General features: G+C 44.0%; 1 protein-coding gene across 1 annotated transcript in view; it reads left to right on the top strand.

Annotated features, from left to right (window-relative positions):
• The first annotated feature begins 737 nt into the window (after positions 1-737).
• Positions 738-27,161, top strand: part of MSH2 (mutS homolog 2) — a 50,312-nt gene continuing 23,888 nt past the window's right edge. Inside the window, exons 1-7 of the mRNA XM_033145057.1 lie at positions 738-1,053; positions 3,318-3,472; positions 4,936-5,214; positions 6,755-6,901; positions 11,530-11,679; positions 13,672-13,805; positions 26,667-26,863. Of these exons, the coding sequence (XP_033000948.1) occupies positions 783-1,053; positions 3,318-3,472; positions 4,936-5,214; positions 6,755-6,901; positions 11,530-11,679; positions 13,672-13,805; positions 26,667-26,863 (1,333 nt within the window). The 5' untranslated portion in view covers positions 738-782. The remainder of the gene's footprint in view (positions 1,054-3,317; positions 3,473-4,935; positions 5,215-6,754; positions 6,902-11,529; positions 11,680-13,671; positions 13,806-26,666; positions 26,864-27,161) is intronic.

A 27,161-nucleotide genomic window follows, 5' to 3' on the forward strand; every position in this document is an offset into this window, starting at 1 on the left:
CCCTCTCATCCCCCCTGGAAATCCAGTGAAGCTGAATGTCGGAAGATTCAATGTAAAAGAAAGTCAAGACTATGGAACTCCCTCACACAAGGATGGCTACCAACTCGGATGGCTTTAAAAAAGCATAAGGCAAGTTCACGGAGGAGAGGGCTACCGAGGGCTACTAGCCATAATGCCTATATGCTCTGCCTCCACAGGCAGCAACACTAATGAGCACCAGTTGCTAAATGCTCTCAGGCTCATGCTCTGCTCCCTGGTTTTCCCCACAGCTATCTGGCTTCCCCTTTGAGAGCAGGATGCCGGACTACCTGGGCCATTGTTCTGATCCAGCAGGGCACTTCTTTTATATTTTTAACTAAGCACATTTAGCAGCGCGGCCCTACGCCTGTCTGCTCAGAAGCCAGTCCCACGAAGTTCAGTGGGGATTGCTGGAGGTAGGCTAGACAAGGACCACTAAGCAGTGATCCCCGCAGAGCTCAGCAGGGCACGACTTCCGAGTAAACACGGCAGGCGGGGGCGGAGCACAGCCAATACGCGCGAGCCCAAAAGCCCGCTCACCATTTCCAGAGCATGCGCAGAACAGGCCCCGAAAATCTCACCCGCCGCCGCCGCCGCGCGCGCATCCGTTGCCATGACATCCGGCAAGGGCTCGTGCGAGCGCCGAGGAGCACGTGACTCGCTACGGCGGCCGAGAGGGCGGCGTGGCAGTCGGCGTCGGCGTCTGAAGGAGGCGCGACCAGTAAGCGGGGCGGTTGTTTTGGTTGGCGGGAGATTCCGGCAGCATGGCGTCCGACTTCAACGCGGCCTTGGCGGTCTCGGTGGACATCGCCATCGGCGGCTCCCCCTCGACTTCGGTGCGCGAGGCGTGCTGGCCCGACGGGGCGAACGCCGAGAGCGGCTTTGTGCGCGCCATCCTGGCGCTCCCCGACAAGCCGGACACCACCGTGCGCTTCTTCGAGCGCGGCGACTACTATACGGTGCATGGAAGGGACGCGCTGCTGGCCGCGGCCGACGTCTTCAAGACGCGGACGGTCATTCGGATGCTGGCGCAAGGTAAGGGCGCCGGGGGGAGGGTCCCCACCCGCCGGTTTCCGCCGGTTTCCGCCGGACGCCGGCTCTGTGAACGCAAGCTGCCTCTTCGTTCCTCACCTGCTTTGTTGCGGTTCTTCCAATCATCATCATTAAGTAAATTTACACGCCGCCCTCCAGCCGAAGAACCCAGGACGGTTCATAACATGCTTTCATAACAACAGCTCCTCTAGGAAGCTTGCTTGCTTGGTTTCCGTGCCGCCCTTCAGCGGAGGACCGTAGGAAGCTTTACAATATAAATTGGGAACAAACAGTAACCCCCTTCTCTAACACGCGCATTTTGTTCTTTATCAGGAAAATAATACTTCTTCTAACACAAAGTTGCAGCAAATCTTCAACAACAGGAACTGAAATGAATTGGGGGGTGCGGGAAGGGCGGGGGAGAAGTGGGAGTCAGCCGCCTGCAACCGAGGTGGGGGGAGGGAGTCTGCATGTGCTCAAGTTAAATACAGTATCAAGTTTTGATTGTGCGCTAGTGGGTTTCAGAATCCGCAAGAGTCAGGGTTTGCTTTAATAGAGATTCCTAAAAATAACACTCACTAAAAATAACACTCACTGCCAGGGGTTCGAATCCGTGTGACGGGGTGAGCTCCCATTGTTCGGTTCCTGCTCCTGCCAACCTAGCAGTTCGAAAGCACGTCAAAGTGCAAGTAGATAAATAGGTACTACTCCGGCGGGAAGGTAAACGGCGTTTCCGTGCGCTGCTCTGGTTCGCCCAGAAGCTTTAAAGCGACATGAGCGCCACAACCCCAGAGTCGTCTGCGACTGGACCTAATGGTCAGGGGTCCCTTTACCTTTATACAGTGGTGCCCCGCTAGACTAGACGAGAGCCAGTGTGGTGTAGTGGTTCAGAGCGGTAGACTCGTTATCTGGGGAACCGGGTTCACGTCTCCCCTCCTCCACATGCAGCTGCTGGGTGACCTTGGGCTAGTCACACTTCTCTGAAGTCTCTCAGCCCCACTCACCTCACAGAGTGTTTGTTGTGGGGGAGGAAGGGAAAGGAGAATGTTAGCTGCTTTGAGACTCCTTCGGGTAGTGAAAAGCGGGATATCAAATCCAAACTCTTCTTCTTCATCTAGCGGAAGGCTGCCCCGCAAGACGAATTTGTCTATGGGGCTGCCTCGCAAGACGAATTTTTTTTTTCGTCTAGCGAAAACCGCGGTTTGCATTGCCGCTTCGCTAGATGAAAAACCCGCTAGACGAAAATACTCGCAGAACGAATTATTTTCGTCTAGCGGGGCACCACTGTACAACTAATGCTTTTCAAACAGTTCTGCCACATCAACAGCTAATTAAGTTATAAAGCAAGCAGAGCCTGTAATTAGAACACAGAAGGCAGGACATTATGTTAACTTCTGAGCTTAAAGCATTTTTAAAAAACATATGTGTATCATTTATTTATTTATTTTCTGCATTTGTATCTCAGCGTTTTCTCCAAGAAGCTCAAGGTGGCATATATGGTCCTCCCTCTCCCTTATTTAATCCTCAAAACAACGATGTGAAGTAGGTTTGTGGCAAAGTTGGGATTTGAACCCTGTTCTCCAGTGTCCTAGTCTGACACGCTAACCATCACATTGCATACACAAAAGCAAAAAACCAAAAGCCAGTTCCATTAAAATGGACTTTTGCTTCAAAAGTCTTGATCACCAATGGCTCTCCGGTTAGTGTAAACGATACTGAGCTGTCTGGATGGACCAAGTGGCCTGACTTGGTATAAGGCAGCTTCCTCTGCTTGTGTAGTGTCCCGTGCAGCACCTTAGTTTTCTCTTTTAGCTTTGGTTTAAGAATGGTTTCGGTTTAAGAACAGACTTCCAGAACAGATTAAGTTATTGGGGAGGTGACCCCGGGGGGAATCAAGCCCCCCTTCAAGTTTATACCTGTGATTTGGAGATGTAATGTATTTTAGAGCTCTCATCTTACTATCTTGATTCAGTATGTAAGCCCTTTGTCTATAAGCAACAGGAAAGGTATACTTCATGTGATTTCTTGTTTGCCTTTTGCTTTGTCACATTTACTTTCTAAGCTGTTTAATCTTTTTTTAAAAAAATATTTTCACAGTAAGTGTGGGAGCTATCATGAACATAATCTACACCAATTTGACCATGTTTGATTTCAACAGGAGCAAATTAACTTCCCCATCAAAATAAAATGTGTTGCACTTCAATGGATCAAATTTTCTCTGTGTGGTATGTCAGCCACTTTCCTTACGCTGCTTTCTCATCTCTTAGGAAACCGGAAACTTGAAAGTGTTGCGCTTAGCAAGATGAACTTTGAATCTTTTTTGAGGAATCTGCTTTTGATTCGTCGCTACAGGGCTGAGGTGTATAAGAATAAGGCAGGAAATAAATCCACCAAGGAGGGAGAGTGGTATTTGGCATATAAGGTAAGCCTTCATCACAAACAGTTGCAGTAAATAAAATGCTTACTGCTCTGACTGCAAATTCATCTGATATCTAGTAAGATGCATTTTCTCCTGCCTTTCTGCTATCCATTAGGCTTTTGGGTTCTATTCTTTAGCAGTTGGAGGCACCTCGCAGCACTCAAAAAGCATCACAAAACACCAGTCGTGTTGAGAGCTGAATAATTATTTGGGTGAATAAGAGACCAGTGCCTAGATCCTGAGATAATAAGTCTGTGTCTGCAATTCTGTGCCTCACATGTTTAAATTGTCATTGTTGTTACATACAGTTACTGATTCACACTTGCAAGCACAAAAGGGTTAATCTGCGCCCTGAGCTCAAGTTGCCAGTTGGGTGTTGCTTAGAAAGCTTGCAGCAACCTCTGCTCACCCTCTTTCTCTCCTTGAGTGCGAATCTGTTCCAAACCTCTCTCTCCAAAATTGGTTTATGGGCCCAGACAGATTGTTAAGAAAAGTTTTTGCTTTTTGAATTTTGAGCCTTTGGTTCTTTTGTTCTCTTGTTTTTGCTAATGGGGATAGTAAACCCTCTGCCAATGCTCTTTTTTCTTTTCCCCATCCACCAGTTTTGTTACTCTGCTTGCGCTAATTCAGTCTTGGCTAATCTAATCACTTTTTGAGTGGTTTTTTTGTTTGTTGCAATTTTGGTGGTTTTGCTTTTGTGCATTTTGGGGAAACGTACTTTTTAACCAGGAACACGGGTGGCACTGTGGGTTAAACCACAGAGCCTAGGGCTTGCTGATCAGAAGGTCGGCGGTTTGAATCCCCACGACGGGGTGAGCTCCCGTTGCTCAGTCCCAGCTCCTGCCCACCTAGCAGTTCGAAAGCACATCAAAGTGCAAGTAGATAAATAGGTACCGTTCTGGCAGGAAGGTAAATGGCGTTTCCGTGCGCTGCTCTGGTTTGCCAGAAGCGGCTTTGTCATGCTGACCACATGACCTGGAAGCTGTACGCCGGCTCCCTCAGCCAGTAACGCGAGATGAGCGCCGCAACTGCAGAGTCGGACACGACTGGACCTAATGGTCAGGGGTCTCTTTACCTTTTTTACTTTTTAACCATGGCTGCTGAGTGGCCATAGCTTTACCCTTGCAAAGCTTACTGACTCCATGTTTGCCCAGTGGAAAATGAGATTGGAGATCCTTTTAAGGGCATAAAGGGCATTAAATTGCATTAAGAATCCTAGACCCACAGACAACGATGAGGAAGCTGATCCATGTTAAACCTTGTGAATCTGCAGTTGAAACTTTAGAGTTTGCATTTGGATCTGTTAGCAAGAGGCCTCAGGCGAGATGAAGAAACTACCGGTATTCAGGCTAAGACTACCCAAATAGGTATTTCAAAAGGTCTGTCTAATGCAGGCAGAGGGAGGCAGGTGGACCAGGTACATAGGTGAAGAAACTCTCAAACTGTGATTTTTCTTTCTTAAATAGGGCTCTCCAGGGAACCTTGCCCATTTTGAAGACGTTCTGTTTTCTAACCATGATATGTCATCTTCTGTTGGTGTTGTGGGCATTCGGGTATCCTCAGCTGATGGGCAAAAACTTGTTGGAGTTGGGTTTGTGGATACTTTAATGAGGAAGCTGGAAGTATGTGAGTTTCCAGATAATGACCAGTTTTCAAACCTTGAAGCTCTGCTAGTTCAGATGGGCCCCAAGGAATGTATTCTACCTATTGGAGAGGCTGCTGGAGAGATGGAAAAGCTGAAAGAGGTAAGCCATGGAAATGTTATGGGCTGTAGAATTGGTTTACATAAATTTGGAGCAGAGGCGGGAGCAGCTCATTGAAGATTACTTTTGAAAGAGGTCTTCAAGCCTTAATTCGCTTTAGTAGTTAAGTTTATGGTGGAGTTTTTGGTGGGCGGTCAATGCTTCTGATTCCATTTTCTGACTTCTATATCAAGCCGATTAAGTTTGCTGAGATGGTGATACTTTTATTATGGCTGCTTTTCAAGGACCTGCCCGCCCCAAATGTCATGGCCAAACCATGGCATGATCCTCAGGGTCATGTGCTCCTCCCTTCATACTCTCAGATTCCCTCGCTCACTTCCTGGTTTGTATTACGTTTGAATTAGGTTAGCTGTGGTTACTGCCCAGCGCCTACAAACATGGGCCATGATTATTAGCCCATGATTATTAGCCAAGCCTCTGTCCTTCTGCCAGTTCTACCCCCACTCCTCTTAAAGTTGGTGGAACACTTAAAGTGGACAGGGTTTGGCCTTCAAGTTAATTTGTGCTGCAGGTTTAGAAAAGCTAAGAAAAAGTAGGATTCTCTTCTCCCTTTTCTTTTAACATTCTTCAGTGGTTCCCAAACTTTTTGGTATGGCAGCTCACAAGTCCAAACTTACTTGGGATAGTGACACATCAATTTATTGTCACATGTATTTTTCGAGCGTAGGTATTTGGCTTTCATCAGTTTCATGAAATATTTATAGTATGTACAAAGTTATTCACAGCTTAGTTTATAGGAATGTAAAAGCACCAACCATCTTTTCCACCATATAAGGGGAATTGTAAGGGGCAGGGAGTGTATATTTCTCACCCAGAGGGGGAAATAATGAGAATAATGATTTTATGGAGAAATCAGTGCTTTCTTCATAGTTTCTAGACTGTAGTGGGATACATGTCTAACAAGCACGTTCCATCTTTCCTAGTGCTTAAGTTTTGTTAATAATGAGTAGTTAATGTTCTAAAATGGACACAATCCATCCCAAGTGAAACATGTTACAGCTGCAATTCCAGGCTCACTTACCTGGGAGTAAGTCCAATGGAATGCAATGGGATCTTCTATTTCTGAATTAAAAGTGGCTCAATATCCTATAGATTTTAATGGGAAATATTTCATGTATGTAAAGTACCTTCCCCCCGTAGGAATGCTTATATTTTGGCAGAATCTCACCCTATATCAATTGCTAATATTACAAATGCCTGGTCCAGCTTCCTGTTCTCACACTGGCCAACCAGATGCCTGTGGGAAACCTACAAGCAGGCCCTGAGCACAAGAGCCCTCTCCCCTCCTGTGGTTTCCAGCAACTGGTATTCAGAAGCATACTCTGACCATGGAGAACCTGCAGCTCTATAGATGTTGTTGGACTCCCCATTAGCCTTGCCCGCTTGGCCAATGGCCAGTGTACACGAGGAGGTGACATCCCATAATATCTGGAGCGCCACAGGTTCCCCATCCCTGCTCTAATGGAAGAGAACATTCTTAATTTTTATATCTAAATATATATATATATATATATTTGTGCAGGTTGTTCAGAGAGGAGGGATTCTGATTACAGAGAGGAAAAAGACCGAGTTTGTAACAAAGGACATTGTTCAAGATCTCAACCGCTTGCTGAGATCGAAAGGGAAAGAGAAGGTGTCTAGTGCAACATTACCCGAAATGGACCAACAGGTGGGTAACCAGGCTTGAGGTTGGGGGAAGGGGGAGGGAATATATATCATAAAAGTGTCTTAGCCTGGTAACTTTTGGTTTCAGTGGCATTTTGCACCAGCGCCTCCTCTTTGTCCACTTGCATGTAAATTTGTTTTGAAAGGGAGAGGAAATGGCCGAACCTGTTTGACAGCTTTTTTTCTTTGTATGGGTTTGGCGTGGTGTTTTGAACCTGTAGAACAGAATTCAATGCTTCCCGGTGCTTTGTGCCTTATGGAGCAATCCACTGGTATGAGTGGAATTTGGAATAGACTGATCTCCAACTGAGCCTGGGCTCTGCCGGCTGAAGTCCCTCATCCCAGCACAGCCAAAGATACACTGGCAGAAGTTGTCCATCGTGGCTATGCCAGGGCTTAGCTGGCTGATCTGAGTCCCTAAAAAGAGGCATGGGGGTATTGCATGACGGGGCAGGGAGAGGTTTACTCCTATCCAAACTGGCTTGTGCTATTCTTCCTGATGAATTGGTGTCTCAATGAGGGTCTGAACCAGGCCAAATTGCAATGGCTGGTATTATCCATCTATCTATCCATCTGTCCCATCTATCCAGACATCCAGACCATAGTATGAAGGTACACTGGTTTGTTTCTAGGGGATGGCACTTGATTAAAGGAGTGCCAGTTGGCTTAGCACTGTCAATTAAATTGCGTGTGGGTAAAACAGTAGTTCCGAAACAAGAAGCCTATTTTGTTTCTCAGTTGGTTAAAGTGTGGTGCTGATAATGCCAAGGTTGCAGATTCGATTCACATTTGGGACAGCTGCATATTTCTGCATTGCAACTGTACAATTCTCTGATGCAAGCGTGTCATGATGGGTATCATTTTAGAAGAGGCGTTCCCTGTTGTGTGAAGGAGAGGAGAGAAATGTCCTTTATGATGCTTGCAAATTCCATTTTTTAAATAATAAAAAATAAGTCTTAAATATAGGTATAAAACATGCAAATAAATTGCTACCTGATTAGTTGGGAGCCCATTTTTAGTCAACTAAAAGTTTTTCATTGATCTCATTGCAGCTCATCTGCTGGCAGCCTAGATTGGACAGTTGTCTTTTGCTGTCTGCTATGATGCATGATTGCCGCCAGGGGTCAGCCTAGCATAAGGGCCTGCAAACAAAATGGTTAATCTGGATGATACTGGAGGAATCGGTATCATCCAGATTAGCCATTTTATTTGCAGGCCCTTGTGCTAGACTGTCCCGCCCCCGCCACAAATGCCATTCCGTGTTTACAGCAGCTTCTACAATCCTGATTCTGTTAGAGCAAAAAACTTAAACCAATCTTGAGCATTCTTTTTTTAAAAGTTTCCTGAGCATGTTACGTTTTGCATTTTAAACTCAAATTGTACCACCGCCCGTGCCACAGAAATAAGATGGTGTTTGCTACTGCTGTCCTGCTGTTGGAACACCTTTACCTGGGAATAAGTACCATTTTGTTGCAGAAAGCAATAATACATAAAATGAGCACCTGTAACCATGTACCTGCCTTGGCTGTCTGCTCCTGGACTATAATATTAAGGGGAGGAGCCTTAGCTCAGTGGTAGAGCATCTGCCTTGCATACACGAGATCCCAGGTTCAATACCTGACAGCTCCAGGTAGGGCTATTCCTATGTTCCAAAAATATGTTTTAGGAGAAGAAAGAAAGGATGCTGCAGTGACCCAGGCATTCTCATACCAGTTCAGATGCTGATACTGGGCCTGTTTGCCACTTCACTGACATCTACTGCTCCCTGGGTGGTCATTTGGTGGCTCTAGATTTCAGTCCTGGGCTCTAGTCCTAAGCTGCACCGTGGAAAGGGATGCAAGGTAAAAATGGACATGTTCAAAACAAATCCTTTCTTGCAACTTCTCATTGAAGTTAATAATATAATAATACTTCAAAAGCATTCATGTAACTTACTTGATATTTATTTGCTGCAGAGACTTCCACATACATGTTGCTGTCTCACACATAGTGGTATATATGTTTTTCTACACGGGCCCTACCTCTGCTTAGACAAAATGGCACATGTAAACTAGCCTTCGTTGGCTGCTATATTTTGTTTGTTATTTTGCATCATCTGTAAAATTGAAATGATGTAACTCACAGGGGTGGTTTTTTTTTGCAGATAGACAAGGTAAAGTCCTCTTTGAATATTTACATTGCTACAGAAAGCAATGCAACCGTTACAGCATGGATGTGTGAAAAATATTTTAAAAGTGATATTCAGCATTGCTGCCTTGTCTAGTTAATGTATAAAGCTACTGTACCCACCCCATCTTAATCCATAATTTCTAGAAAGTTGTTGTAGCCTTTATTTATTTATTTATTGATGTAATTTGTATTCTATACCCTCAACATATACTTGTGTTCCCAGGGTAACTAACAAAGTAAGAAAGAAAATATGATTTAAGATGGTGGTGATAACTAATGATGATGATGATGATACAAGGAATGAAAACTCATGCAGCAACAGCCAATTTAAATATCTGGTAAAATCAGGCTGTTATATCAGAGCAATCCAAACTGCCATGGTAGAAAGCGTTGGTGGGGCCTGGAGCCACCTTTCTATTCAACTCCGCCAGCTGGGGAACTACACTGGCGAGGATCATCCCCATACGATTGCTCAAATGGGGAATGGGCAGAAGCCACTGCTGCTGGTATTGATACCAGTGGTAGCCATCAGAAAACCCCAGAACAGGGCTTTTGTGGGGAGGACTGGACTGGCACAGGGTTCACTTGATTCTGAACACCCCCTGCTGCCATTGTGATGACTGGCCCAATCTGGGCTTCTTCTCCAAAATGAGCAGTGAGCTGGTGCAGCAGAGATGATTTGTGGATGCTGTGCTTGACTGCATTGCTCCAGCAAGCTCTGAAGCTGCTGTCTAGGGGTTAGAATTTCACCCTAAATTGAAGAATGCTGACATTCATAAAGTACTGTAAACAGGTGACTAGGAGGGGAAAAGCCCATCAGTGATTACTATTTTTCAGGGAAGCTCTCCTGGAATCTTTAGGATGGATGCTTAGAAAGTTGAGGAAATGTTAATCTATTTTAGTATTTTAACTTTTGTATGTTTTTAATGTAGGGCTGTAAATAATTCTTGATTTTACTGTTTTACCATTTGCAAACCATTTTGAGGTATTTTTTTACAATCAAATGGTGTATAATTTTTTTTTGAATAATAAGAACTAGCAAAAAATCATTCTACACAAGATAAGTGACTGTTAAGCAAGATCTATGGCATCTTTTAAAATTACATTTTTTTTAAACGCTCTCCTCCCTCGCCCACTTAAAATTACACACAGCCAACTCAGTGCGTGGGCAATTTTAAATTAACACACATGAGCTATGGCTAGCACTTCCTCCTCCTGCTGGGGAGACTGCCTGCAACTTTTAATAACATTCTGAAAATATATATGAGGCTTGCTTTTAAACCATTGCTCTCCCAAAAATTTTCCTTGAGCCACACTTGTGGTTTTGTTGTTTATGACAACCTTTATTTGAATGGTGGAAGGTTTGTGCAGTTGCTAAGTGTGCATTAAAAGTCCTTGGTTCAGTTCTCATCTGTGCCACAAACTTGAATGTAGCCCTAGTCTCCACTTGAACTTGAACTCCACTTTGCAAATGTTTATTGGTGATGTTTAACATGCAGTTTCAAGTGAGAGAAGTAGCACGATGGACTGCTAAAAAGAAAAAGGAGTTTTGCAAAAGAAAATGGGCATCAATGTCACTTTTTAACAAGATCTGTTTGTAGCTAGCTCTTCAAACAACTGCAGTTTATGTTTGCATTTCAGCACTAAAGTACTTTTGTTATTTTTGCATAGTCATTTCAGTGTGGAATAAATGGCTGCTTCTGTTCTTTCTTTACTCTCCTGCTGCAGATAGTGGCTATTGCAGTTCTCTGAACACTAATTTAAAGTTGTGTGAAGGATAAAACCTTTAACCAGGACAGTCTAGGATAGGGCTCTTAATGCATCCCGCCCTACTTTGGCTGTTCACCTTGTCTTTTTCTAGCATAGAGATACAGATCTAGTTCACATATAACTTAGAGTCAGCCATGCAAACACATGTGTTCATTGAGTGAAGATTGCAACTTCTCTTGTTGCTTTGCTACCTGGGGGGCTAAACCATGGTTGCATCTAAGTGTTGCATCTAACCTGGTCTCATAGTTTTCCTCTTCCAGGCGAAACATAAGCAATAACCATGGTTTGTTCTGTGGCTTACTGTGGTTTGCTTGGAGCCAGACAAGTTATTATCCCAGCTTTGGATATAATGCTATGCTGAACCATTGCTTAAGCCTAGGTAGCATGGCAGCAGTAGGACCGGGGGGCAGGGGGAGATACAGTGGGTTTACAGTCTTTGCTCCCAGAACCCATGTGCTAACTCATTTTCGCTAAACCATGGTTTGGCTTATCGTTGCATCTTCGGAACTAGATTGCTATCAAATTTCTAGCAATAATTTCACTTGGAATTATTTAACTTCTGATTCTGCTGTTCATTTGGGAACTCTTCCTTAGTTGGACGGCATCCAGCTCTGTACCTAACAGTACGCCAGTGACAAGCTGCCTGTCTTACTGCATGTGGAGTAACCCCCCCCTTTTTGCACACCCCCCCAGATCGCCATCACTTCCTTGGCTGCAGTGATTAAGTATTTAGAACTCCTAACTGATGAGTCTAATTTTGGACAATTCGAACTCTCCACCCTGAACCTCCATCAGTATGTCACACTGGATCATTCCGCTGTCAGGGCACTTAACCTTTTCCAGGTAAGCCGAGGCATTGCTATGTACGTAAGACTCTGGGCACAGACCTGCAACACAAACTTGCCTAAAATAGGGACACATGCCTTTTTTTGGCACATCTGTTTTAAGTTGGACACAGTTTTTTTTGGGGGGGGGAAGTGGCATCCAGATAAGCATGTAAATGAAATGTGAACACAAGCTCACGCCAGAAGCAAATCTTAGTTAAATTAAGAGAACAGTATTCTCAGGAGTTAGCCCAGGTTAAGGATTTTCAAATCGGAACTTATTTTGATCAAGGCATACTCAAAGTAGACCCAATGATACAGTAGATGGCATCCAACGCTGTGTGAGAGGACTTCTGCTTGCACAAAGACTTCTTTCCTCCGTCTTGCAGCTCCCTGCGCACTCCTCAGATCTGCTCCAGAGGGTCCACCAAACCTCTGAAGCAGATTTTGATGGCCTAATGCAGTGGTTCCCAACCTTTTTTGGCTGTATCCCACCTAAGCATCTTTATAACTCTTATTATTCAAAAAGTGAACTATTCACGTGGAAGAAGCTTAAACTGCCATTAATTTGGTCTAACTCATTCTTGAATTGCCCCCTCCTTCAAAATCAAATTGCCTGGGTTAGTCATGTCCACCAATTCCAGTTGGTCTGTTCTGAGCATGACTTAAGTGGATATAATCGACTTATTAAATAAATCATAATAAACTGTGCGTCTTAATTGATTAAAATCTGCATACAAATAAAACAATAAATTGGAAGAGAGAAGGCACACGTACATCTCAAAGGAGGCTCAGGGTCAAGGCTCAGGGACACTAGGAGTTATAGTCCAGTAAGTCATGGAGGGCTACTATTTCCTCATCCCTGATCTAATAGATTAGATAGACTACATGTTGCAGCCCTTGTTTTGACAGGTGTGTGCATGCAAATATATGCAGATACCCTGCAGCTAGTATTCCCCACTCCTGCATAGCATATTAGGCTGGCAAAGCTTAGATAAATAAAATATTTGCCGAAAGCTTTAAGAGAATGTATTTTGCGTTGTATCGATGGATCAGGCAGCATTTGGGAAGGAAAACGTTGGAGAAGTAAACCTTTAATCCACACAACGTGGCAGAATCTGCCTTGACATAAGGAAAGACATAAGCCATGTTGTGAAGCTAGCCAGGGACGTTTTAAAGTTTTATTGATCTTGGTATATAGCCCTGTAAAGCCTGGTATTTTATTTCGGAGCTCTACATGGCTTTATTGTTTTTAAAAACGGGCTGCTCTCTGATACTGCTCTACAGCTAAGCGCCTGGTTCCTCATCTTCACAGATCTAGTACATTTGTGTGCATCCACATAGAAGGGAAAGACCCTCGCGCCCCCCCCCATTTTTTTCTCCCCTCATCTCTCAATTCAGCTAGTTTGTCTTCCCTATGAGCTGCCTCCTTTGTTACTGGAAGGATGGGCTTGAACTCTGTTGCACCATGCCAAATTAATTCAAGCGTAAAGGAAATAATTTTATTTATCATTACATTTATACCCCACATAAATCAAGTTGGTTTATGTCGCAGGAGCGCCCTGGAGAAGAAGGGGATGCCTTTTCCAGAGCTATGCTCACCAGAGGATGCTCGGGGGGCGGGGGGGGGGGTGGTGGTGGCTGCAGATAGCCCAGAGCGCTCTCCCAGCACTGCCTTCCAAAGAGCTCACACTCTCATACGTGGCTCTCTCTATCCCATGCTCAAAATAACCCTGCAAGGTTGAGAGATAGTGATTGGCCTAAAGTGACCTAGTGAGCTCTATGAACAAGTGGGGATTTGAACTCTGGCCTTCCAAGTCATAGTCCAACACTCTAACCACTATGGAGCACCTCCCTTTAATTCAGAAGAAAAGTACTAAAATGCAAAACACATACATCTTCTCACTTGTCACTATTTTGCTTTTAGAGAGCTTTCACTCACTTTTGCACAAATGTTTTTTTTTTTTTTTTTTAAATTGACTTTCTACCACAATGTGTTATTTCCCCTCAGCGTTCTTCAGAAAATGCTCAAGGTACGCACTGTTTGGCTGGCCTGTTAAATAAGTGCAGAACGGCCCAAGGACAGAGGTTGGTGAACCAGTGGATCAAACAGCCCCTAGTGGACAGGAACAAAATAGAGGAAAGGTAAATATTCTCTCCTTCAGCGCTGATGCTTGGAACTGCCTAGATTACAAAACGCACCACTACTTTCCTACAATTTTGGATTACAATTTTTGTTGGTGTTTAAGCGAGTTGTTTGCCTTTCGGAGGATGATTGTTTAGATTGCTCCAAAAAGGCAGGGTTGCTTTTCAGTAGCTGGAAGGAAACTACCGTATATTGCGGCGTATAAGACGACTGGGCGTATAAGACGACCCCCAACTTTTCCAGTTAAAATATAGAGTTTGAGATATACTCAACCACAGATTTTCCACCCGGCGTATAAGACGACCCCCGACTTTTGAGAAGATTTTCCTGGATTAAAAAGTAGTCTTATACGCCAGAATATACTGTAGTCCAGGGAATTCTGGTAAAGCTGGTAGTTGTAGTGTTTGGAACCACCCTTAATAGGTTTTCTCTGCTGCAAGCCATGAGTTTGTTTATAATAAGAGGAATTGGGCTTCAATTAGTTGGACTTAAGAGCCATTGAAATCAGTGGGAACCAAGTGCAGCTAATTTAGTCTTGAGTCATGAGTTTTCTGCTGCTTCTGTTACAGCGAAACACCAATACTGTGCTAGGCATGCCATTTCCTTGTTTTATCTTAACGTTTGTATTAGCTGTTGCTTTCATACTTCCGATTCTGTTTGTCTTAAGCCATTAAAATGATGATTTTGCTTCATGGCACCAGACTTGGTCATGAAATTACGTATTATGTTGGTCATGAAATCTGGGGAAGCAGAGTGCAGCTAAAGCTGAGCATCTGACCTTTTAAAGAAGTAATGTTGATTTGCATCCTTGATCTTGCAAACAACAAAAGCTCCCAATTCAGCTCAGGGCTGTGTGATTCACTTGTGGGTCAACAGAGAGGGAAAAGAGGATTGCAAATGACAGTCGGTGCCCCTGCTGTGCTTGCATTGTAAAGGGGTTTCAGCTCGGTCTTACAGCTCCAAAAATACCTGTCACAGTTTGTCTGGTGAAGGTCTGGAAGGCTGATTTATAGTGTATGTTAATGGACTATCTGAATTTAACTAGGATAGGCTTAATGGATTTGTATGATTAAAGTGGACTCTCAGGCTGAATGAATCCAATACATTGAATAGTTTGGCACCAGTATCTTCTGGCTTTAATACTGTGCTGTACAATTTTTAAGTTTTAGTCCTTTAGTTCTGAAAGGGAAGAAGCTGGATAATGAATAGACATGGAAAGAATAGCCAGGGGCAGCACCAACAAAGTAGTTTTTTCATCACAAGGGCCGCTGGCTATGCAGCTGAACCAAACCTCCCTCTCCTCTCCCTGCACCCTGCCCAGATCTGCTCCGCAGGATTGGAGGAACCCCCAGTGGGCACCTGAGGAGGGGTTCCCTTGCATAGCCATAAATCCTTGTGCTATCACAGTATTTCTCAATCTTGGGTTCCCAGCTACTGTTGGACTATGACTCCCATCATCCCTGACCACTGGCCCTGCTAGCTTGGGATGATGGGAGTTGTAATCCATCAACAACCGGGGACCCATGGTTGAGAGACACTGCTAATAGAACTGCTTCAAGCAATACCGTCCCAGGACACAGCGTGGCCAAAGTAGAAAGTGCTTCCAAGTATGTGCCTGTCTGGGGTGGGTTTAGGTGTCACCCAGTTTTCACAGTGATTGCACACCTCAGTGCACTGCATGCAACCCTAGCGAGGTTGCTGGGCATTCAGGAGCAGCTTTTAGAGGTGGGAAAGGGTTGCAGCAGAGAAATCCATAAAGACTCTGTGTGCATGTGGGTGACAGCACAGCCTTAACCAGGCAGCATTCACCGTCTCTGTTCTGCACCCATCTCAAGTTTGCTACATAAGAAGAGCTGGATGGATGGACAATCCAGTCCAGCCTCCTGTTCTCATTCGCCAACCAGATGCCTGCAGGAAACCCCTCAAAGCAGGATCTGAGGACAAGGGCAGCCTCTGTTTCTGTGGTTTCCAACTGTGGAGGCAGAGCTTAACCAGAGAATCGTGGAACTGTAGAGTTGGAAGGGACCACGCAGGTCATCTAACTCCCTGCAATGCAGGACTTATTTGCCCAAGGTGGGGCTCAAATCCACAACCCTGAGGTCAAGAGTTTCATGCTCCACCAACTGTGCTATCCCACATCATGGCTACCAGGCATTGATAACCCTCCGTGAGAATCTTCTCCATTGCAGATCTATAGAAGTTGGGGTGGTAGTAGTGCCATCCTCCTAAAAAAGAAGCAGCTCTTGCTCAGAAGATATCTTTCTTTAGGCTTGTCAGCAGCGACCAATGACTTCAGCAGACAGCATGTGGGCTTATAAGAAGACTTTGTGTGGGAAGAACTATGAATGTCTTCAAAAGCCCAAGGGGAAAACACATCGAGTTCTGTTCAACAAAGCCTGACAGACTCCCTGTGGAGGATTGACTTAGACCAGGACCCTGTATGAAAACCTTTTCGTGGTGTTCGTTGGCACGGGGGCCTAGATCCTTGCTCAGCTAGGGTGGGGCAAAAACTTAGGGAGCTTCTCTCTCGGGGCTGTTGTGAAGGTTGTAAAGCAAGCAAAGTGCTTGCGGTGGTATATAAATTACTTAACGTAACCCCCCCCCCCCCAAATGCTGGTTATTATAGTAGCAGTAGTAATGTTTATTTATTATAAAAAGTTATATCACGCTTTCCCGAAGGAAATACCCAAGGCAGCTAACAATAAAACCACAAGTTTACATTAAGACAATATACCAAAAAATACAGAAGAGAAGATTAAACCAGCTACCAGCTAAAAAATAGCACTTTCAGTGGATCATATGATTTAGAATATGAATTGTAGAGTTGGAAGAGACCATGATTGTAATCTGGTCCAACCCTTGCAATGCAGGAATCTTTAGTCCAACGTGGGGATCAAATCCACGGCCCTGAAAGTAAGAGTCTCATGCTCTGCCAACTGAGCAACTCTTCCCCTCCCCTCTCCTGGAGCCCCCCAAAAATCTCCAGAGAATTGGGGGGTCCTCCTGAACAGTTGACACTGTGGGTCCCGTGGGGCTTGGTGCAAGGGGGGAATTTCCCGAAATCAGGCGGGGGGGAATCTCCCCTTGCACTTCAGCCCTCTGTGATACAGACCCCACCGGCAGGTGCCCATCACTGTCCACATCTTAGGGAAACAATTTTTATATTTGTATAAGCCTATTTTGGCATTAAGTGGTATATAACTTTTATATAAGGTAATAGATAAGATTAATGATTATTTTATAGCAAAATAAGATTTTTTAAGATGGTAAGAAATTACTAAAGATGATTGACAAGGAACGCAGGAAGTGGAGATGAGAGGAAGCCAAGATACAATGTAAAGGATAGAAGTGAGTGATAGTAATAAGTTTTTTGTTTCTAATGTAGGTTTGTTTTTGTTTTTCTTATGGTTGTATTGTTTTGTATTTGTTTGTTTTTATGGGTTGTTTTTATAAAATTTAATAAATATTTTTTTTAAAAAAACAAAAAAATAAGTGGTATATAACTTTTTAGAAAAGAAATATTAATTGCATTAATAAGTAGTATTAGTAATAATACCAGTAATATCATTATCTTCCTCCTTCCTAATGTGATGCATTGACAGAATGTTGCTTGCCTAAGACTACAGAGTTCATGGTAGACATGAGTCCTGGTCCATAGGCTTCTGTCTGGTGGGCTTTGTTCTTCTGAGGAGCAGCTGCAGAGGTGTTTGTGGCAATGTAGGTTGGAGCCTTCTCTGAGATAGCACTGCTGTTAAGGCATTCCTTCCCTTGGGAATCAACATTCCTTGTAGGGAAGCTCCATAACTCAGCAGTAGACTGTCCGTTTAGCATGCAGAAATTCCCAGGTTTGTTTCCCGGCATCTCCTGGTAGGACTGGTGAGAGACCCTCTATTCTGGATCCCTGACATACTGCCAGCCATTACGTTAGGTTGGCCAAGGTAGCTTGCCAAAGGGTAGCTTCCCACTTTCCTATGTTTGGTGGCTTTCGGACGTCAAGCAAAGGCAATCTTTTCCCACAAGGACCTATATAGATATAGATATAGATATAGATATAGATAGATATAGATATAGATATAGATATAGATATAGATATAGATATATAGATATAGATATAGATATAGATATAGATATAGATATATAATAATAATAATATATAGATACATGCACACACACACACAAACTGCTGTTGATTGTAATCTTAGCTATGGCTTTCTGTTGATTTACGTTCTGTTTATACAGTGCGCTAATTGTGAGAACAAAGCTGTCTCTGCTTCTCATCCGTAAAATCACAGTTGTGGGCTAATGACCAATTTCTTCAGGCAATTCAACTCTGTGGTGCCCAGATCCAAAGTCTGAGGGACATAAATCCGTTGACGTTGGATTACGGCCGCCAAGTGATACTTCAGCGCTCCCAGCAGCAGCAGCAAGTTTTTAAGTATACAGATGCAGTTTCTAGCTGGCGCTTAACCACCCACTCCCAGTCGCTAAAACTCACCAACTTAAAATGAATGTGAAATGGCAGTCTTGCCCCCCGAAGTGCCTTGGAAGTTAATGAACACCAGGTCAGTTGTATGATCTTCTCTTTCCCTTCCCCTTTCCTGTTTTGGCAGAATAGCAGCACAGTTGAAGCTTAATCAGAAGAAAGGCCCATAACACTAACTTGTCTCCTGCAAAATTAGAACTATGGAGCGGTATGCAACTGCTCTTTACTCAGGAGGAGACCCGTTGAAATGAACGTATGTGACTAAGCCAGGTCAATTAATTTCAATGGGTCTACTGTGAATAAAACCTGGTTAAATGTCACCCATAGAGAGGGGTGTGTGTGCAGAAACCAGCCTACTGTACAAATGTACAGTTTCGCCTCTGGCTCCAGCTGCCTCTGGCATGTGGCCTTGGAAGGTTGCTCAGCGGGGAATGCGGCCCTCGAACTGACATAGGTCCCCCACCCCGGTTTAGCAGATACCAGTGAGCCTATCTTCCTCCCGGGCTTGCTCATTCCCCTCCTCCCCTTTCCTCTGTCCAGGTGTCTGGGAGGAGGCGTTCGGAAGCTTCTGCTGTGAGTTAGCACCTGCCTCCTGTGCTGTCAGCACTGTGGTTAACACTTTACTATGGATGTTTTCAACAAGCGAGTGTCAAAAACCTTAATACGACGATGGGGGGTTTGAAATGAACCATAATTAATGTCTGTCGCTTCCAGGCATCTGCATATGTCTTCCAGGGAAACCTACCCAATACCCAGTTGAGTATAAAGGTCTTAAGGGCTTGTTTAAATGCTAGGCATGTTATTTAAAGGGGTGGCTTCCATTCAGCAACAAGTGTGAGCCACCTTTGCTGCTAGGAAACTTGATTTATTAAAAAAAATATTCTGTTCCTGTAAAATTATTTCATTTCTGTTTACTTGGAAAATGCATCCTCCGTACTGTTCCTGTGTTTCGCAACTTTATGTTGGCATTCCCCCCCCCATTTGTCTGCACTTTTGATTTAGAAAAAAGCTGGAAAATACACCCTGAAAGCCAAATTTAGCAATTTGGTGGGTGAGTTTGACATGTAAGAAATGAAATCCCACCAAACGGCATGGGAATGTTCTGGGTCTTTGGTGTCTGAGCTAGTCCTAGTCTTCTCATGGAAGAAGTGGACACTTGTAGTTTCTCTACCACTAACCCAAAGTGTGCAGTTTAGTTTGATGCTGCTCCATTCATTTTTCTAAGGGTGACTCTGCCACTGCATTTCAAATGGCACCCGTTAAAGCCCTGATGGGAGTTGTTGTTCAAAACACCTGGAGGGCACCAGGTTGGGGAAGGCTGGTTCATGCTGTTGAGTTACATTTTTATAGTCTCTTTTAATGCTGTAAAGGTCTGGCCAATCTCAAAGTGAGGAATTATCGATTGAGCAACATGAAATTGTTCTGGGACTGAGTGGAATTGTTCCAGCATAGCAAAATAAGCGTTGAAAAGGCATTTAAACTGGTAGTGGTCATTCTGGCTGTGATCAGATAACAGGTATGAACGTTGCTTGCGAGATCTCTTGTCTTGCTGCTATAGATAAAACACTATTAGAATTCTCTAGAGTTTAGAGATGGGCCACTAATTTTGGATGGCCTTGGTAGCCTGCCAGGATTTGGGAACATCAGTGATCCTATCTCTCTCCCTCCCACGACCCCTTCAACCAAAAGAAAATCCTTTGGCAGGTGCTTTGGAGACATTCTGACTTTCAGCGCCCTTCCAGAGTGCAGCGCAGGTTCGGAGACCAGAACTTACCTTGCCTGAATTCCAGTCCTGAGGAAGAGTTAGAATTGACAGCAGATTTTTTCTTTTATTCACTCTTTGGAGGCGTTCTGAGTGCATCTGAAATGCTGCGTAAAGTCAGAGCCAAGGGAGAGAGGTGAAGTGAGAGGGCAGTGACCGTGACAATTTTAAAATAGTCGTCCAGAAGTAGCCTTCTTTCAAAAGCCCATTCATTCATTCATTCATTGCATTTATATTCTACCTTTTCTTCCAAAGAGCTCAAGGTGGCAGTACATTGTTCTCCCCCTCATCATTTACCATAATCCCCACAACATCCCTGTGAGAGTAGGCAAGACTGAGAGACAGGGACTGGCCCACGGTCACTCAGTGTGCTTCATGACCAAGTGGGGATTTGAACCCTGGTCTCCCAGGTACTAGTCTAACACTCTAACCACTACACCAGCCCAGCAGAAAGTGAACTAGAGACATTTTGCATGCAAAGTGTGTCCTTTACCAATGAGCTATAGCCTTTCCCTTTCCAGTAGAAAGATCAAGTCACACGATAGCGTGCAGAAGTACGACCAGTGCTGTTGAGTTATAAATTTCAGTAGTCCTCCATCCTCAAAATGCCAGATGTATTCTCCGAGGTGATCAATCTCAACCCTGGCTCGTGATATCCAAAGCAGACGTTGTGACTGAAGGAGCTGACACCCTCCAAAAGGGAACCTGATATCATTAAAACCCTGACCCAGGCACATCAAAACCTTGGCGGGGCAAGATAAAGGTCAGGGAACAGTCATGCCAACATGCTTATTATAGCACATCATCCCTGCAATTGTTGGAAACTAGGGGTCTCCCAACATGCAGTCGCTTCTAAAGGCTATCAAGTGGGCTGCAGTGTAATCTGTTGCTGAATTTTATTAGGCAGCAGGGACAGCTGAACCTGATCCGATGCTCCCAAGTGCCATGGATTCTCCTGTGCATCTGAGATACCTGGTGTTTTCAGGAATGCCAACCCCGTCTGTCAAGTTTCCTTGTTAATTTCTCTAGAGCCCTGCATTATTATGCATACCACCCCCTGCCCATAGCAGGTTCAGAGGTGCAAAATTACAGCAAGGGGAATCGTGCGCATCTCTGGTACATCTGCGTTGGCATGAACCACTGCTGGGTCCCCATTTGGAGTTGATCTAGATTCCTCTCCCCTCCCTTTCCCTGCTCTTCCACCTGCTTCTATCTTTAGTGGCTTACACTGTTTTCAGGGGGTACTGAGGACCACATTGGCTGAGCAGGAGCTAAAAGCGTTGTAGCCAGCTAAGTTCTACTCAGGAGTTGACATATTAAAAAGAATAGTCGTGCCTGTGAACATCAGTTGGTCTACTCTGAGTAGGACTAGCACTGGATACAACCTGGATATAAGCTACATTTGCGTCGCTATGCTTGAAGTCTTATAGATCCCAGATAAATTTTGAGGACTCGTAACTTGAAAATTTATTCTGTTCAAAAGTCTGTGTGCACCGTGAGAGGAAAGTATTATCTGAGTGGAGACATGCTGTTTATACTTATAACAGAAAGAACCAACACTTCACATAGGTTTTTTAATGTCCCTGGTGGCACATTTTAAGTGGTCTCGATTTTGCATTATTACCAAAGAGAAAATTTATGCACCTCTACACGTTTTACAGGAAAACTGCCACATTCCTTAGTTGTTCTGCATACAGCTTCAGGGCAGCATCATTCTGACTAGATAAGCCAGACATATTTATATATATTCAGCTCTCCAATGCAGAATTGTTAGGTAGGAAGCAGACCTGACCTGCCCCTGGGACAGAAAAGTAATACAGATGAACTTTTGGGTAATCTGAAGCAGGATGTAAAAATAAATGCAGATCCAGCAGATTTGCTCTGCTCTAGCAGAAAGGATTCGCGTGAAATAATAGCCATGGGGAAATATTTATTACCAGTTTAATAACTTGTAAGTGTTTAAGAATAGGACTTGGGTCTCAAATCTGACATAAAAATTAGCAGGCACCTGGGAAGCTGCAATGCATTACAGAGCATTCTGCAGCTGACTTCAGAGTTACTATACAGTGGTACCTCAGGTTACAGACGCTTCAGGTTACAGACTCCGCTAACCCAGAAATAACGCTTCAGGTTAAGAACTTTGCTTCAGGATAAGAACAGAAATCGTGTTCTGGCGGCGCAGCGGCAGCGGGAGGTCCCATTAGCTAAAGTGGTGCTTCAGGTTAAGAACAGTTTCAGGTTAAGAACGGACCTCCAGAATGAATTAAGTTCTTAACCCGAGGTACCACCGTACTTGCAACAAAAAGACTCCACAGGAAGCTCTAGCATAAAACTACAGAACCAGCAAATTCTGTTGCGCTCAGTTTGGACTAAATCAGGTCTCTGGTTTCCCAGTAGGTGTTAACAGAACCTTATTGTGATCCTTCCCCACCCCACTCCAACTATTAACTGCTCTTTTGAATGGGCCCCTCTGTTCTGCTCTTGCATATATTTGTGACTTGCAGAGAAGTGCCACAGACCCACTGCCACCCTTTTAATCTGTGTTTGCAATTTCTTCCTCTTCTCCTGTGAATGAGTATCTTATCTGCCCCTGCCATCTGGGGATGGCACTTGCAATGAAGGAAGTCGACTTTCCCGCTTGGGGGCCTTATGCCATGATAAATGTTTTGTAAAATGCTACAGGACTACCTGTTGTGTTTGCTGCAACACGCTGCTACCTCTCTGGCAAGCCTCAAAATTGCAGTGGTGGATTCTGCTGAGTACTAGAAAAAGATACGTAGTCCGCACTTTACCTTGATACCTCAGCATCTAACTTCATGCAGGTCTTACAGTTCTGATATTTAGTAATAACAAAAGGGGAGCACTCTGCCCCAAAGAACTGCAGAACGAGAGGCTTATAAGAGATCTTTGACTTTGAAGTTTGAGCAAGAGAGAGGTGTGTGAATTACATGAAACCCTGGCTTTGGTGCACATTAAGGAGTATTATATATCTTAGTGCTAAATCATGTCTCTATTTTATCTCTTATCCGTGAGTGTTTTGGGTTGTTTTTACTCTTTTTTAAAACTTGTCTTTAATGTGTGCCTTGCTTGGTGTCATGGTTTGGGTTCATTTTTCTGGGGGAAAGTGACAAAAGTTGTTGATGATATCTGAATGCTGAAAGTAACTATTGGAGGAAATTTGTGTTGTTCATTTATTATATGAAATACTCTTGGTGGTAAATCCTTCCAGTAGCACCTTAGAGACCAACTAAGTTTGTTCTTGGTATGAGCTTTTGTGTGCATCCAAACTTCTTCAGATCTTGGTGGTTAATTGTTTTTAAAAATAAAAAGCTTCCTATTCATCATAGTTGCATAAAACAATATGGAAATGTCTACCAATTCCTTTACCCTGCCTCTACATTTCTTTCCAATGCCAGATCATGGAAGCAGAATAAATTTAGAAGTGCTAAGCAGTTCTCTGCAAGCAGACCAGGTTTGCCTAATCTTCATTGTAAAATTTGATAATATTTGCATGGGTGCGTTTTCGTTGAACATACAGTACTTCATGTATTGCTTGTTTGTTAATTTCTTCCAGTAGTCACGTTCAGCATTAACACGTTTCAGAGCAGCATTGTTTGGTACTAAGACATATAACAGTCATTCACACACCAAAACCAGTACCCCTTGAAGGTGGCATCTGTATGCAGACAGACAAACAAATTGTCTGTATGCAGACAGACAAACAAACAAACAAACAAACAAACAAACATGACAGGTTATTTGCTGCACATTTTGAGATTTTATTTGCTTCTAAAAGACCCTCATTCCACTAAGGCAAATTCTCCCATTCCTTCCTTGTATTTTGGAGTCCTGCTTATTTCCCTTTGTGCCACAGCTTGAATTCTCCATAAGAGCATGGTACCTATAGTTTCTTCAGCCAAAGCTGACGGTTGCTCAACAACTGCTGGATAAGTCATGCAATAAGATGCTTCAGCTCATGAATCTGAAATGTCATTTTCCTTTTTTAGCACCATCATGATGTTTGTGCCACATTTAGTTGTGATTCACAATCACCTCCTGGACCGTCTTCCTCGTTCTCAGCAATGCTGCTGTCTAGCCAGTGTCCCTTGATTTGGGTTCATACGTTTTATTCCCCTTTTTTATTCTGGGCTTATTTTCAGCAAGAAACTGCTTTGCAAGTAAAGTGACCCATCTGCTTTCTAGTGATACGGAAGGAAGGCAGAGCCTTCATTTCTGACATTCCTTTCTCCCTCCTCCCTTTCATCTCCAAACTTCCTGGAAGCATAGGGCATAAGGGGTGGTGATGAGCTACTTGGAAACTGGCAGATAGCCTACATTTGTCAGGACCAGATTTGCCCCTGGCTCCACCAGCTTCTGATGTTGTTGTTCAGTCGTTCAGTCGTGTCCGACTCTTCGTGACCCCATGGACCAGAGCACGCCAGGCACGCCTATCCTTCACTGCCTCCCGCAGTTTGGCCAAACTCATGTTAGTAGCTTCGAGAACACTGTCCAACCATCTCATCCTCTGTCGTCCCCTTCTCCTTGTGCCCTCCATCTTTCCCAACATCAGGGTCTTTTCCAGGGAGCTTCTGATATCTAACCTAATTTCCCCCAGAGCCACAGTTGTGTCTACGAAGAAGAAAAGCGTAATGCTGGTCATGCTAGCGAGGCTTTTAGCAAGATGTCACTGAAGAGTTTCTACTTAATTCCAGAAGCATTTAACGGAGAGTTAGCCTGCCTGTTTATATGTGAGCATAAATTAACAAGTCAGCTGTGCGTTGAACTGATGGCAGATCTCAGCCCTCTGTGCTTTGACGGCTATCAAAGCTTGCATTAATTTGTTCTTCCTAGTACAATAATGCTGGAGTGTAGGAAGATAAGGGATCGTCTTCTTTATGGAGAAAGAAGCAATAAAAATATCCTGAGCGCTCTGCTTGGCTGCAGAAGCAGAAAGAGATAGAATTCTAACACCATGGAATTATTGCAAGAGTAGAAGAAAAATAATCTTTCAGATGGTGCATTAAGTTTTGGAGAAAATAAAACCCACTACTTGCAGGCCTCATTTGTCATACAACTGTGGGAAAGTCTCCTTGCTTTATGACCCTTTTAAAAAGTGGGGTTTTTTTCCATATAGCCTCAACAATGAAAAAAAAATGGGAAGAAAAGAGAATTAAGGGGGTAATGTTCTCCAGAATTCATTCTTTCTGACCCCCGCTTTGGATTTAATGGAGGAGGATGGGACTTATACTTGGACTCCAGGCGTTTCTCTGGAGGTGGCATTTTGGCACCTGAACTGAAAAACAGAAACGTTCTCCAATCTCTCCTCCTGCACATGTACCGTCACCCCCTTGCTGGCTGTGTTGCTCTTGAGAAGCCTTCTGTAAAAATTTTAAAAAAGCAGAGAAAGTTGATTGTCTTAGTGGTACTTGTTTGTGGTGGATGGAAGTACTAATTAAAAGACAAAGCTGGTAAGCTTATTTAGCTTACAGTATTTGGAACTTCAGACTGCCTTTCTGCTAGTGAGCCTGCATCCCCTCCTGTCCCCACTATCGGGATTTGCTTTGTGATGAGGATGGGGAGCAATTTTGTCTTTTGAACGGACTAGGTGGGGCCAAGAGTGCAATATCTTGTTTCTCTGTAGAGAAGCACGTTGGGACATACATGTCAATGTTTGGCCCCCAAAGAATGAAGCTTAGTCGGGGAAGGGGGTAGATGCTGTTGTGGCTTCTCCTTGTATGTTTTTCCTTAGGGGAAGGAGAGAGTGCCGTATAGGCTGCATACAAAGGTCCTATGGGCCACTTTGAGCCACCAGTGGTCCACGCTGCTTCATTTGGGTGGTCCATGGCTTGTCCATAAAAATGGAATGCAAAGTCATGGCTGCTGGACACTTGCTTTCCATCTCTGTTTTAAAGATTCGTCTTTTAAGCATTAGTGTGTGTGTGTGTGTTGGCATGCTTTGAGCACCCTAGGCCTAGCCTACCTCACAGGATTGTTGAGAGGATAAAATGAAGGTGGGAGAACCATGTACACCACCTTGAGCTTCTTGGAAGAAAGGTGGGATATAAATGTCATGGTGTTGATGATGAAGTTTTTAATGTTTGAAGTTTTATTCTGTTTTTAGTCCTCTGTTGGGAGCCCCCCAGAGTGGCTGGGGAAACACAGCCAAATGGGCAGGGTATAAATAATAAATATTATTATTATTACTATCATTACTATTATTAAATTAATTAATAATTTAGTGTTCTGCTTCAAGGGAGGGTGTTGCTGAACTTTTTAAAGATAACAGTTTCCCATTCCCATTTAATTCTCGTTGAAATCTGAAACCTTGACCAGACATTTATCATGAACATTATTGATGACAGCGAAGCAAACTGCCAAGTGACTGGCTTCAAGCTGTCAAGATTTTCAGTTGTTTGCCTCTTCTCACTATGATTTTCAGTCACCGTTGGGGAGTGGGCCGTTGGTGCAAGCTGAATCTTCTGTGATTCCATTAATAAATAAAAGAGGGAGTGTGGGAACAGAGAGCGATTGTAGTTGCCTCCAGAGGCTACCAAAGCCCTGTGTGCACGAACTGATTATTTGGTCTCTTTTTGTTTCATCTTGTCCCACCCTCAGGCTAAACTTGGTGGAGGCCTTTGTGGAAGATGCAGAGCTGAGGCAGTCTCTTCAAGAAGAAGTGCTCCGTCGCTTTCCGGACTTCAACCGGATAGCGAAAAAATTCCCCAAGAAAGCCACACTCCAGGACTGTTACAAAATATACCAGGCTGTTAATCAGATACCGAATGTGATAGAAGCACTGGACAAAGTTGACGGTGATGCATTCTTCCTCCCTGTTGTGCTAGATCTGGAATCGCCATTTTCTTAAGCCGGCAAGAGGACTTGAACACAGTTGCTTGCTTCGTAATATGGATTCCATTGGGACAAGGGTGGGGTGGCTTTAGCCCTCCAGATATTGCCAACCTGCAACTCCCACTGTCCCTGGCTGTGCTTGCTGGGATAATGGGAGTTGTAGTTCCACCAATACCTAGAGGGCCGAAGCCTCTCCTTCCTTTCAGAGCTTGGGCTGCAGGGTTTGTGTGTGGGCTGCCCAACTAGGCTAGGAGCGCTAGA

The sequence above is a fragment of the Lacerta agilis genome, chromosome 3 (genome assembly GCF_009819535.1).
Source record: "Lacerta agilis isolate rLacAgi1 chromosome 3, rLacAgi1.pri, whole genome shotgun sequence".
Classification (NCBI taxonomy): domain Eukaryota; kingdom Metazoa; phylum Chordata; class Lepidosauria; order Squamata; family Lacertidae; genus Lacerta; species Lacerta agilis.